Below are 12,313 nucleotides of genomic sequence, written 5' to 3'. Positions count from 1 at the left end.
TCATACATTTTTATTGATGGTTTCCCGAAAAAACACAAAATTCTCTGAAGTTTTACTCAACGTATTTCACCTCCTGACCCTGAAAGACTATAAATTAATTTAGTTATATAAATTAATGAGCTAATGAAAAATTGCTTTATTTTCAGGTCAGCGATCGTGACTCTAACTTTGATTCGCTGTGAGAGTCAACTGTATTCGGTGTTGCCAAATAATTTTGTTACAGAAAATTGCAAAGAAAAGAACAAAAAAACATTAATGGACGAATAATAATTTTTATAGAGAGCCTTCGCGATTCATGGAATGGTATTATGAATCACCGAAGTGCCGGCCATAACTAAAGACAATATCTGAGAGAGTATCACACTCTGGTCATCTGTACGACGCCTATTTATTTATGTAATTGTTACAAATATTATATATATATAGATTTATAAATTTTTATACTAATTGGGCTCAGTACGATGCGGTTAACAATTGTGTCACACATTTTCGTGCCAAAACTTATATATAATGTTAATGAAAAACAATTGAGATATTGAATTTCAATGGAAATTATCATTACAAAGATGATCGTGCGGAAAGGGAACCTATTAAAATCTTGTTATTGTTATAATTCTTTAAAACCTAAATTTATTGTTTACTCGAGTCGTCTCATGTTGCTCAGCTTCGTGCAAATGTTGTATCAGATATCTATTTCTAAATCTATTGTTCAACGAAACTGTGCAACGTCATTATCACGACTTTAATTAAAAATGGGGGAGCACAAGTGTTTGAATAGTTTCAATCGTTTTTATTTTCATTGAAAAATAATAAATGAGAAACACTAGGATAATTATTGTCAATTTTTTTCCTAATTCATCCTGGAGGGCGAGTTATTATTAATGCAATTAACATGAGTTAAAAAATCAACTGAAGATTGTGCTAATTCGAGTTAACTCATCAGTTAGACGATTAATGATATGTACGATTGGCGTGTGGCGTTTTTACATTGATATTATTAATCGATAATCGGTGAAACGATTTTTTCTTCTGTACATATTGACTACTGTTAAGTCTCTTTACTGATAATTATTGTATTTTTATTGTTTTATCAGGAGATTAGACATGTAATTGTTTGAATCTTGACAATAAAAGAAAATTTAATACAATGTGTGAATTTCTTTCGAGTTTTCCAGCAGTTGACGATAAAACTGGCTCATTTTTCTATTTTCTGAATCTCAAAAAAAATCTGTAATATTTTTTGACAACTGGATTGCCCCTGCATACTTTGTGTTAGAAATTTCAAATAAAATAATATTTTAACCCATAATAAATCATCTAGACATACAATTCTGATGTCTCGTTTTTCATTTCCATGAGAAATCAGAATTCTCCAGTCAATTTAATAGTTTTTTCTCCAAAATTTTTCTTCCGTGATGGCAATCGAAAAATCATGAATAATCCTCTGATCATCAATGTTTCTCACGCTAACAAACTAATTGAACCCCAGGAAAAAATCAATCAATCATGAACCCTTCACAATGCCAAGCCCAAGTAGAGGAGGGTAAGACCGACACGTGGAGTCAAATACACCCATCTCCAAAATTACTTTATTTTTCACAAATTTCTTTATACATCTCAACAATCAGAAATGGATGATTCAGATACTTGGCAATTACCAGATTGGTCAGTGGACAAATTAACTTTCCTAACAACGCAAAAACACAAAGGACTCTCGGCTAATCAAGTTCATCCTTGAAGAGATAGAGAAATTATTTCTCAATTAACCTCCATTTTTATACTAAATTTATGGAATTGGTAAACAGTAAAGAAAGTTGACCTTCTTGGAACGACAAATTGGTCATTCCCGTTGACAATAATTAAATAATTCTCATCAACCTGGACGCCATTTTCTTTCATGCAGTTATATTCAATACCCAAAAAACAGGTCATAGTGATTAGTGCCAGGAGACTAGCTTAAATAAAAAGACATCCGTTTTACTCCAGACATCCCTACAATAAAAATTGAGGCACGTCGATTCCCTAAAAGCCGTCCCTCCAGATAAAGAAATACAAATCAATATCTCATGCTGCCTGTAGCGCAAGTGGCCGCATAGTGCTGTACAAGCTTGCGGCGTTTTGCGGCGGCGTGCACTGGGAGAGAGCTTTACAGCTGTTCGGTTCCACCAGTGGATATTCACTCTCATGAACTCCCACTGAATAAATAATCAGGTGATTCAGTCATGACGAACATTAGATTTGTTGCCCCGAAGAATCCTTGGAGTGAGGTTGTGAACGAATGTCAATAAGTTAAGGAAAATGTCAAAGGGTTTTGACAATGGCCTAACGAAACGTCGACGAGACTGACGTGTGGTGCTGAATCTAGTGAATTGTTATTTATAATTTTTATTCTGTCGATTAAATCAGTATTGTGTTGATATCATCGGGCGATGATGACGATTTGTTATTGTTGATCAAGAGACTGATCAATTGCTAACCGTAAACATGTTCGAGGGGGCGGTGGCAGCTTTTCTTAATCGTCTCCTTGGGAGATACGTGGAGGACCTTGATACGGAACAGTTTAATGGAGGGATATTCTCTGGTGATACGTACCTGACGGATCTCAAGCTGAAACCAGAGGCATTGGTACGTGGAGTTCTGGGTTTTTTGGAGTTTCATTAGTTATTGTTTTTAGGGAGGTCATTCTGCTGGATTTGTATTGGTTTTACGAGCCCATTTTACTGGAGTGGGTCAGTAAAAATGCTTATAAAAAACCAATAGAATGTTGTTTTTCTCGGCAATTTGTCCTAAAGAGCTATTATCCTGATTGAACTTTTCTTCATTTTTTGTTGAATTTTTCCAGTGAAAAAGAGAATTCAATGATCTCGAATAGAAAATACAATTGTGAATTTCATTGCTGTTTTGCAGTGGAGTTAAAATGTGAAAATGTTCGATGAAAAAGTCATGTCGTGTAAGGTCCTTTGTGGCCCTAACAAAAGAATTTGCAGTTCAAAAGTTCTATAGATATTAGTTAACATAGTGCTCAATTCGGATAATTATATACTTCGATGTTAAAACTCATTGTACACAAATACATATTGTTCATTGTTTGATTGCAGTATCAGCTTGGGTTACCAATTAGAATAGAAATTGGTATTGTTGGAAAGGTATCGTTGAAGATACCATGGGCTGGTCTATTTTCTCAACCTATTATTCTAAATATAGAGGTAAATATCAATTATATTGCATGGTCTGGTTTTTTTTATTGACTTGTAAGTCAATAAAAAACACATCCCACCATTCACTTTTTCACCTCAGTTGAAAATATCTTCTGGGGAAAATCAATAGACGGAGTTTCGATATTTTTTCATTCGCTAAACTGTTCGCAACAGGAATTTCTAGATTTTTTCAGACGATTCTATTATTAAAAAAAAAGTAGTTACAAAATACCTTTTAACTTTATGTGGAGCAGTTCTATGTCGAGCAATTCTATATCGAAACTTACAAATTCCAACAATTCCAGGACATATATATAGTGGCAGTGCCAGCAATGTCCGGCAACTACGACGAAGTAGTACAAAAGCGTTTGATGCGTGCGACAAAGCGCAAGCTCCTGGAGGACCTAGAAGGTGACAGTCTCCTGCACTCGGGTCTGCCATCGGGCCTTCTGGATACACTCATGGGTTCCTTAATAAAGAATTTTCAGATAACCGTCACAAACGTTCACATAAGATACGAGGAGAAGTTCTCCTGCAGCTCGAGCATAGCTTGTGGTCTGTGTATTCAGTCCTTCTCGATAGCGACGACAAACAACAAGTGGAAGCCCGGGGTGACGCCGCCCACGTCGACGTCGATCTACCAGCTGATCCGGGTTGAGTCGCTATCGCTGTACCTCAACCCCAATGGCAGTCCCTCACTCGAGTTTTACCCCAATAGCTGGGACTTCCAGAGCCTCGTTGAGTGGAAAGCTGTGATGCACAGATCGTTGCGAACGTTCTCCATCAACAGCGAGGACTTTGAGTTCCTCATCAAGCCTTTTACCACAAAAATCAAGGTGATTGTCAATCAGAGCAACACGGGACAGCCCTCGCGAATGCTGGTGGACATTGTCCTACAGGATGTGGCGATGCAACTGTCGGAGAGCCAGTTCTCCAGCTTCTGTAAGCTCTGGAGATCCCTCCAGCAGGGGCCCGTGGAGCGTAACAGACTTATCCAACAGTCCCATCCCACATGCCTGATCAGGGAGGACGCACGTGCTTGGTGGAAATACAGCATGACAGCTGTTCTCGAGCAAAACATCCGGCCTTACACCTGGGAGTACGTCAAGAACCATCGGAGAAACTACAGAAAATACAAGGAGACCTTCATGGAGGCCCTCATCAGGCCAAACGATACAGAATTAAAACTGGATCTCCAAAAGTACGAGGACTGCTTGACCATTCTGAACATTATAATCGCCCGTGAGGAGGGGAAGATCGAGCTGAAAAAGCGAATGCCCGATTGCGTTACCGTGGAAAGCCTCAACTCAAATATCAGACTCCTGGTGAATCTCGAGAGACTGCAGGAATTGTCTGGGGTCCCCATCAGTCCCAAATCACTGAAGAATCACTGTGAAGAATTGGCGAAGCTCAAACTTGAGCCAATACCAAGGTCCATCGAGAGGAAGTACAATTTCACCCTTGCCAACTGGTCTTTGAGTCTTTTAACCAACGACACCAACGCCAGGGAAAGGGAGATTCTCGTGGTGACGATGGGACAGTTCTTGATGAGCATTGAAACGCGCCCTCAGCTAGCGGCATTCAAGGTGTCAGCGCGGGCTGAGAGTCTCGTTATCGAGGGGGCTTCCTCAATTGAAAACGATCTGGTTCCACTGGTAACGGCTGACAATATACTCACCGGGAATACAGCCTCCAACTTCCTCGCCATTGACTTCGAGAGAAATCCCAAGGACAGTGACTTCAATTATGATATAACCGTGAGGCTCGAGGCCTTCGAGGTGACCTACCACGACTTTGCGATCAGGGAGATCGTCAACTACTTCAAACGAAATAAGTCCAATGTCAGTCACCTGATGTGGAGTATGCAGAAGGTGTACGGAAGGACGAGGGAGAGACTGATGGGGATAATAGGATCAGTGATGAGTAGAAGACTTCGAGTAAATTTGAAGCTCGACATCAAAGGCCCGTATGTGGTATTCCCGGACGGAGGGAGCCTCCAACAGCCCCTCTGTGGCAACATAATCCTGATGGATCTAGGTCGCCTAAGCCTCAAGACAGAGCTGCAGGCTCCGGAGGTGCAGTTAGAGGATGCGACACTCATGGAGTTAGAGGAGCTCCTATACGACAGAATACACATCGTTCTATCCGACAGCCAAGTCCTGATCTGCCATTCTGGAGACGACTGGCGCGAATCCCGAAATCTCAAGGACTCGGAATTTCATATCGTCCCGAAGATCCATGCCAACATCACCATCTCCATCAGCATCAAGCCTGACTACCGTCTCCTACCGAGACTCAAGCTTAACATCACTGTGTCGACAATCAAGCTGAATGTCTCCAAGCACAAGCTAGTGTGTCTCAACGACTTCATGACCCAAGTCTCAATTCCCCATCCCCACGACCTCGAAGACTTCCGGAAGAGTCTTCTGAAAGTGAAGGAGGACAGCAGTGAGTGTCTTGCCATGTCCTCCAGGGAGCTAACGAAAATCCGGACGATAGTGGCACTTGCATCATTCGTAATTATCCGCAAGAAGTCGGACTACGCAATCAATGGTATTGATCAGCTGATAACGGACTCAGAGAAGAGTGTCGTTTCCTCCTCGGAGTTCAGCGAGGAGGACTTGGAGCAGTGGATCAGGTCCATCAATTTGTCGGGCTTCGATGACAACATCTCCCCTCACAACAACGTCAACATGCTCCTGAGGATTATGATAGGGGAGTTATCGGTGCACGCGAGCTACTCCCGTTCAAATACGCCGGACGGATCCAACTGTCATAACCGGGACAAGCCGTACCTAATCCTTCGTCTGTGCACGATCTACCTTGAATCGGCGCTCATGGAGTACGGCCCAGCCTTTCAGTTTGGAATAGGGACAATTGTCCTCGCTGACAAGACCAACGCCGGCATCACCGGTTCCTATCTAGAGTTGATATCAGGAGACGGGGCTTACGACGTCGTTGGAGTTGCTTATAGAAAGGTTAGGGCCAACTGCCCGGACTTCAAGACCCACTTCAAGAGCATCGAGCAGTCGCTGGTGATCAATACGAGGAACATCAATGTTGTCTTTCACAAGCAGGCTTTTGTCAAGCTCAGTGACTACGTGGAGGATCTCATGCACATTCCGTATTCCTATAACGCCGGGAAGATTCCCAGTTTGGTAGAGGTAGTGAGGTATATCCGGGGACTGTTCAAGAAGAGGGAAGTGGACCCGCCAGTGCCGGCTGGAGCGATCAAGCTCAGTTACTCGGCGAGGCTCAACAGCTTATTACTTAAGCTCTGTACGAAAGACACTGATCTTCTGGAGATTAAGGTAAACAGCGTCGAGAGCGACTGCATTTACAACGCCAATGAGAGGATGATACTGAGGGCTCATGTTGGGGGGATCTCCATCGAGGACCTCAGTGATATTACTCTTTACACGAAGATCCTTACCACCGAGGACGACAAACTACTGGATTTGAAGTACGTCAGACATGCCCCCAAGTTGTATTCATCGAAACTCTCGTCTGACATGAACTTGGCCGATGCTCAGGGTGGCGATGATGTAAAGACGGATGGAAGCTTCAAGTTGTCATTTGGAAAGATTAATTTTGTGCTGCTGTCAGAGGTCTTCAGAAACTGTAGGCACTTCGGCGAACCCTTTGCACACCTTGTGAGAGCAATATTTCCCAACGGAATCTCCAGAATTTTCGTCAACTGGAGTATCGAGGAACTCAGGAAGAGCCCGACCAAGCTGCACATCTCCATCGATGTTCAGGGACCGACGTTCATGTTCCCACAGAAGAGGGATGCCCCCAATGCTCTTGTTATCGACCTTGGATTACTAACCATTGAGAATTTCTTCAAGAGAAACAGAAGCGACGAAATTGTTGTGGATAATCTTCTTCTGAAGTTGGAAGCTGTCATGGTGTCCAGAGCCATCATGACTTTGGCGGGGGTGCTCAAGATTCAGGAGCCTATTCTCGAACATGTTGAGGTAATGCTATTAATGTATCTTAATTTACCGGCGTTAACATGTAAGTGCAAATATGAAATAAAAATATTCGATTTTGTACATCCCCAGATGAGGCTCGATGTTAAAAGGAACATTGAGTGTAGGCGGGGAGGTGCACAGGTGTATGGGCTGTGCGAGGTTGTCGGTTCAGTGGAACAACTGATCATAAATCTCAGCCAGAAGGACCTGGGGGCAATCCTCAACATCTGGGAAGATAATCTGGGAAAAATTATGAGGGTGCGAGGCGAGGAGGGATCTGGAGGAGAACACTGCGAGAGTTACTATGCAGGTGATGCCACCATGAGGAAGCTCGAGGTGTTCTTCACCAATGAGGAACATCCAGTCTGCGAAGTGAACATGAAAGTCTCCTTCGATGGGCTGCAGATCAATCTCTTTTCGGATTCCGATGAGGTACTTATGGGGTTTGTTGATGACTTTTTGGCTTTCGTTAGAGCGTTCCTTGTCAGAGGTGAAATCGTGATATCAGTTCCCATCAATTTTGCCTTTGATTCCTTATTTTCTTCAATATTACTCTGTATTAATGCTGGTCTCCTCATTTTATGACGCTCGACGGTTTTATCGTTGGTAGATATTGAGCTCGCCAGTGCGAGACCTGAACAATGGTCTAGGGAAGCTGAACCTAGGAGAGGTGACATTGGCCTTCGAATTGTACAGCAATCGAAGTATGATTATGAAAGTCTCTCTGAGGACTTGCACCCTGGAAGACACTCGAAAGAAATCAGCAGTCATTAGAAAGTACGTCCTTGATTTATTTCAGTCGACTCCCCCTCATACGTCGCAGCATATTGACTATCACCTGCCACTATTTCAGAATCATTCAATCGCCGGCAAAATCAGCTGGTCTGAATTTCGATTCCGTGATCTCTGTGTCAGAGCCACCAGTCTTCGACTTCACCTTCACTCAGGCTCCAGCGGGTGACAAATGCATTGACATGCTAATCGAGGAGACCCGCATAAACCTCTCGATTCCATTTTTCCTGCAGCTCACCAAGTACTTCGTGGAGTCCCTTCCCACCGAGCAGATAGACAAGGGAGTCGTCAATGAGGCATACGAGGGGAATACTCACACCGATGTAAATGATAAATCGAGGACCAAACCCCCGCAGCTGATCATCCAGCAGCCGAATGATCTAGAGGAGCAGTCGGGAACATCGGTGTCCATTAGAATCAGAAAACCAGAAGTCCTGCTTTTTGGGGACCTCATGGCCAGCAATGCCCACGCTATCCTAGTCCAGGCCGAGCTTATGATTGAGAGCAGCAAGCACTTGGGCTCGTCCTCAATCGTCTGCAGTTTGTCTAATGTCTGCGCGAAGAGCAAGAGCCAAGAGCGATTCCGAAGACAACCGCCTCAGTGGGTTCTCAAGCCCTGTGATATCGATATATGCACGACGGAGAAGAGCACGGATGATCAGGGACAGATTATGCTCGATGTCAGCTCAGTTGATGTTCATCTTTCGGCTGGAACTGTTTGCACCCTGAGTCAGGTGAGTGATAATCCTAAGAACTTGTCGTAGAAGGTATATCTTCAAATTGGAAGTGATGCTGAAGGACTGAAGTCAAAATTATTTTCGATATCTTTTCAGATCCTGAGAGATGCATCCGAAATACTGAAAATCATTGACGCCAAATTTGAGAACAAGAATGATTCTTCAGAAATTATTGGGTATGGCGATCTTTGGTCCCCCAAGAAGATCTTTTCATCCCCGTACCGGGGAAATTCGAATGGACGTAAGGAAAAGAATCTGAATATGACTGGGTTCATAATACAACTAGTAAATTGCGTGGACACTGCCGATGATTAGAAGTAGTGTTTCTAATAAGTGCAAAAAACCGCAGAATGTGTTTCGATTAAAAACAAAATCTGAGTCCTCTAATTTTTTGACAGATTCTAGGATTGGTTGATTTTTGTTTCAATTTCAATTTAAATATTTCGAAAAAAATCCACCTATGGGGAGGCACCATCTGTTGTGCAAAACAGGTTCCTCGGCGCGTCCACGTGAATTACTAAAATGATTAAAGTAAACCGCAAACATTGGTTCATTAATTCGAGCCCTTACAGATTGGGAGGTGCTCTCTCCACCTCTCCCTCCCATCGAAGATCCAGCCGTGAACTTGATAAAGATATTGAGCCTTAAGCCCTTCGAGGTGCACGTAATCCTGGAAATGGAAGATACCGTCGAGAGAATTCCGATGGTGAAAGCAGAGATCGAGCTCGGGGCTTCTATCACATCCGTCAATTCCACTTACAAGTTTGATTCTAGTTTTAAAATTCACGCATTCTGCTATAATGCGAGTCGAGGTAGTTGGGAGCCTTTCATCGAGCTCTGCACTAAGGATGACGTTACTTATTATCCCTGGGAGCTGTCAATAAAGGTAAAAATTATAATTTTCCCTGTTAACTTTAACGTCGGGACAACCCCAAGAAACTAACAAATTTTCACCGTTACCCCAACATTATCCGCAGGTATATCAAGCCGAGTCTCACGAGCTCAACTCCTGCCTCAATCAGACCAACAACAACAACAACAATCACTCCAAGAACCCAATGAGACGATCGACTCCCAAGAAAAAGCGAATGGGCAATCACATCTCTAACGACGACGATCCGAGCAACGAAGACATGTTGTTCATTCACCCAGACACAGCTCAGACAACCTCAAAAATCAGCCTTCATGAGTACAGTTTCGAGCACGACGAGGATTCGGACTCCAACGACGACGATGGCCCGGACAAACTCGTCCGAAGCTTTAGCCACCTCTTCACCAACGACGAGACCGATGATGACGACGACACAAACTCCGATACATCCAGCAAATGCGAGGACGAGGGTCTCGAATTGACGCCTGAACACGTCGCTACCAGAAAATTCTCATACACCTCGATAAAACCTGCTACGAGAACACTGACCGAGCCCTCACCCATTGCCAATTATATAATCATCAGTGCTGATGACAGAATTAATTTCACTGTTACTCAGAATACAATAGCAATACTTGATATTATATTGAATATATTCACGAAGAATAAGACAGGAATTCCTATTGTCCCAACAAACGCTGGGAAATTGAGTCTCATGAATGAGATTGGACACAGCAGCAGGATTGAATTAATTGCTGAAGAGAAGGTAATTGCATTTTTTCTTTCATTTTAATTGATAACAAAAATCATGAATGGAATTTTCTTTTTCTTCGTCAGGGAAATGATACCATCGGTCGAATTCTCGCGTCCAAAGACTACAATCCCCTGGACTCTCCGGAGAGTGTACCCAGTACGCCGGACTCTGAACTCTGCATGAGCGAGCACTTCATGGAGTCAGCATTCAGGGATGACTCCGCCGCGACAGCAACGAGCCTAAATGGTCCAGTGATATTCCCCGACGACTCTCCAGTGCACATCTACAACAGTATGACGGAGGAGTCCCTGAGAATTCACCTAGATTCCTTCGAGGATACAATGATCTACTGCCCAAAGTGGCAAGGCTACAAGCTCATTCGCCTTAGACCCACCAAAAACGGGATAACGTATCACCTGATCGTGGAGGTCTCCACGGATCACCATCTCCACAGGACCATCACCGTACGTCCCCCATTGCAGATAAAGAACGAAACGTGTTACGCTCTGGGGCTCTATTACAGGTAGGGTTGTAACATTTTTTTTTACAACTGTTACGATTTCCCAGGCTTCTGTGACCCACACACTCTTGAAGTTGTAGTTGAAATCTCATATTAAGTGGTCGTTGCGAAGAGTAAATATCGAAAGTTCTTACACTTTTTCCTCCTCAATTATAGAAAAAAAATAGCCGAGGAATTGAAGCTGGACAGCTACCTCGATGGCGAGACCTCAAATCCCTTCGACGACAGCATGCGGATGACGGTGATCGAGCCCCACGATACCTACAACGTTCCCATGTACATCATATATCACTTCAGCATCCATTTGGCTCCCGTGCACTTCACCAAATTCGAAGTCTCCCCCGTCGGCATCTCCTGGAAGGAGCTCTCAGAACACATGAACGTCCCCAAGGACATCTACTGTACCTCTTCGTCATCCCTCTTCGGTGTGAAGGTCTTCTGCAGTGAGAATTCGAAATACTCGAAGTATCAGTGGGCAAATTCTGGCCAAGTGCCCCAATATCTCATCACCATTGTGCCCCCTCTTGTCTTTGACAATAAGCTGCCATTCGTGGTTGACATCAATGTGCCATCTATCGATTACGAAGTGAGGATTGAACCTGGACAACGTATCAACGTCTACAATATTAGGTGTGATGCCGACACAACAGTGAACTTCAAGATTCAAAACTATCTGGGGTCCCAGTGGGCAGGAACATTTAAATTGAATTCTGAATTGGAGAGGAAACTCGTGAAGATGTTTGCAGACGGTGAGACTGATGCTGTCTGGAGGCCTTTCGTCCTCTGCGTCGAGTTGAACAAGATCACCAGCTGGACAGTGGTCATTTACTCCGAATATTGGATCATAAACAAGACAGGATTGCCCTTGAAGATCCAGGAGACGTTGTCCAATACCGTTGAAATTCCGGACGAGGAGCTTATCGTATTCTCCCAGAGGAAGAACAGACGTAAACCCGTGATGCTAAAAATCCACCAGTCTGACTGGTCCCTGCCGTTCAGCCTCGACGCCATAAATTCCATGTCCTTGATCGCTTGTAAGGACATCGAACGCAAGAGGAAGTATCGCATTCTCACGGAAATTGTCGCATCCAGCCTCTCGCCAACCTTCACCAAGATCATCACGTTTCTCCCTTACTTCTTTATCAAGAATAATACGAAACGAGCACTGAGGTTCATGGAGGAGAACGAGGATGCCGATCTGTGGAATGATCTGATGCCGGGACAAGGGACTGCCTTTTGGCCCTACACCGATTCCCTGAAGATGAGGGTCAAGTGGAAGAACAGTCAGTTGGTCTCTCAACATTTTAATCTGACAAGTGTCGGGAAAATCCTTCTGAGGATGGAGAATGGATCGGCTTTGGGTGTGGATGTCGGCGGAGGAGATAATTCACCGTTCTGCATCACATTCGAAAGGTATGTACAGCTGAACCGACTAGTCCTTTCATCCCTCATTCACCCTCTAGGCACG

The 12,313-nt window shown here is 43.7% G+C and overlaps 2 protein-coding genes across 4 annotated transcripts in view; both read left to right on the top strand.

Moving 5' to 3' along the window:
• The window catches only part of LOC135163191 (uncharacterized protein), a 43,508-nt gene extending 42,360 nt beyond the window's left edge, over positions 1 to 1,148 (top strand). For all 3 annotated transcript variants that reach the window (XM_064122453.1, XM_064122452.1, XM_064122451.1), the window contains one exon: positions 147 to 1,148. In XM_064122453.1, coding sequence (XP_063978523.1) covers positions 147 to 182 — 36 coding nt within the window. In that variant the 3' untranslated portion in view covers positions 183 to 1,148. The remainder of the gene's footprint in view (positions 1 to 146) is intronic.
• A 991-nt stretch (positions 1,149 to 2,139) lies between these two features.
• Positions 2,140 to 12,313, top strand: part of LOC135162972 (intermembrane lipid transfer protein Vps13-like) — a 13,765-nt gene continuing 3,591 nt past the window's right edge. Inside the window, exons 1-11 of the mRNA XM_064121990.1 lie at positions 2,140 to 2,625; positions 3,099 to 3,206; positions 3,503 to 7,174; positions 7,262 to 7,603; positions 7,782 to 7,948; positions 8,025 to 8,697; positions 8,797 to 8,941; positions 9,273 to 9,586; positions 9,678 to 10,337; positions 10,409 to 10,848; positions 11,002 to 12,258. Coding sequence (XP_063978060.1) covers positions 2,485 to 2,625; positions 3,099 to 3,206; positions 3,503 to 7,174; positions 7,262 to 7,603; positions 7,782 to 7,948; positions 8,025 to 8,697; positions 8,797 to 8,941; positions 9,273 to 9,586; positions 9,678 to 10,337; positions 10,409 to 10,848; positions 11,002 to 12,258 — 7,919 coding nt within the window. The 5' untranslated portion in view covers positions 2,140 to 2,484. The remainder of the gene's footprint in view (positions 2,626 to 3,098; positions 3,207 to 3,502; positions 7,175 to 7,261; positions 7,604 to 7,781; positions 7,949 to 8,024; positions 8,698 to 8,796; positions 8,942 to 9,272; positions 9,587 to 9,677; positions 10,338 to 10,408; positions 10,849 to 11,001; positions 12,259 to 12,313) is intronic.

The sequence above is a fragment of the Diachasmimorpha longicaudata genome, chromosome 5 (genome assembly GCF_034640455.1).
Source record: "Diachasmimorpha longicaudata isolate KC_UGA_2023 chromosome 5, iyDiaLong2, whole genome shotgun sequence".
Lineage (NCBI taxonomy): Eukaryota > Metazoa > Arthropoda > Insecta > Hymenoptera > Braconidae > Diachasmimorpha > Diachasmimorpha longicaudata.
Note: the sequence above shows the minus strand (reverse complement) of the source record. Positions and strands in the feature narration are given on the sequence as shown.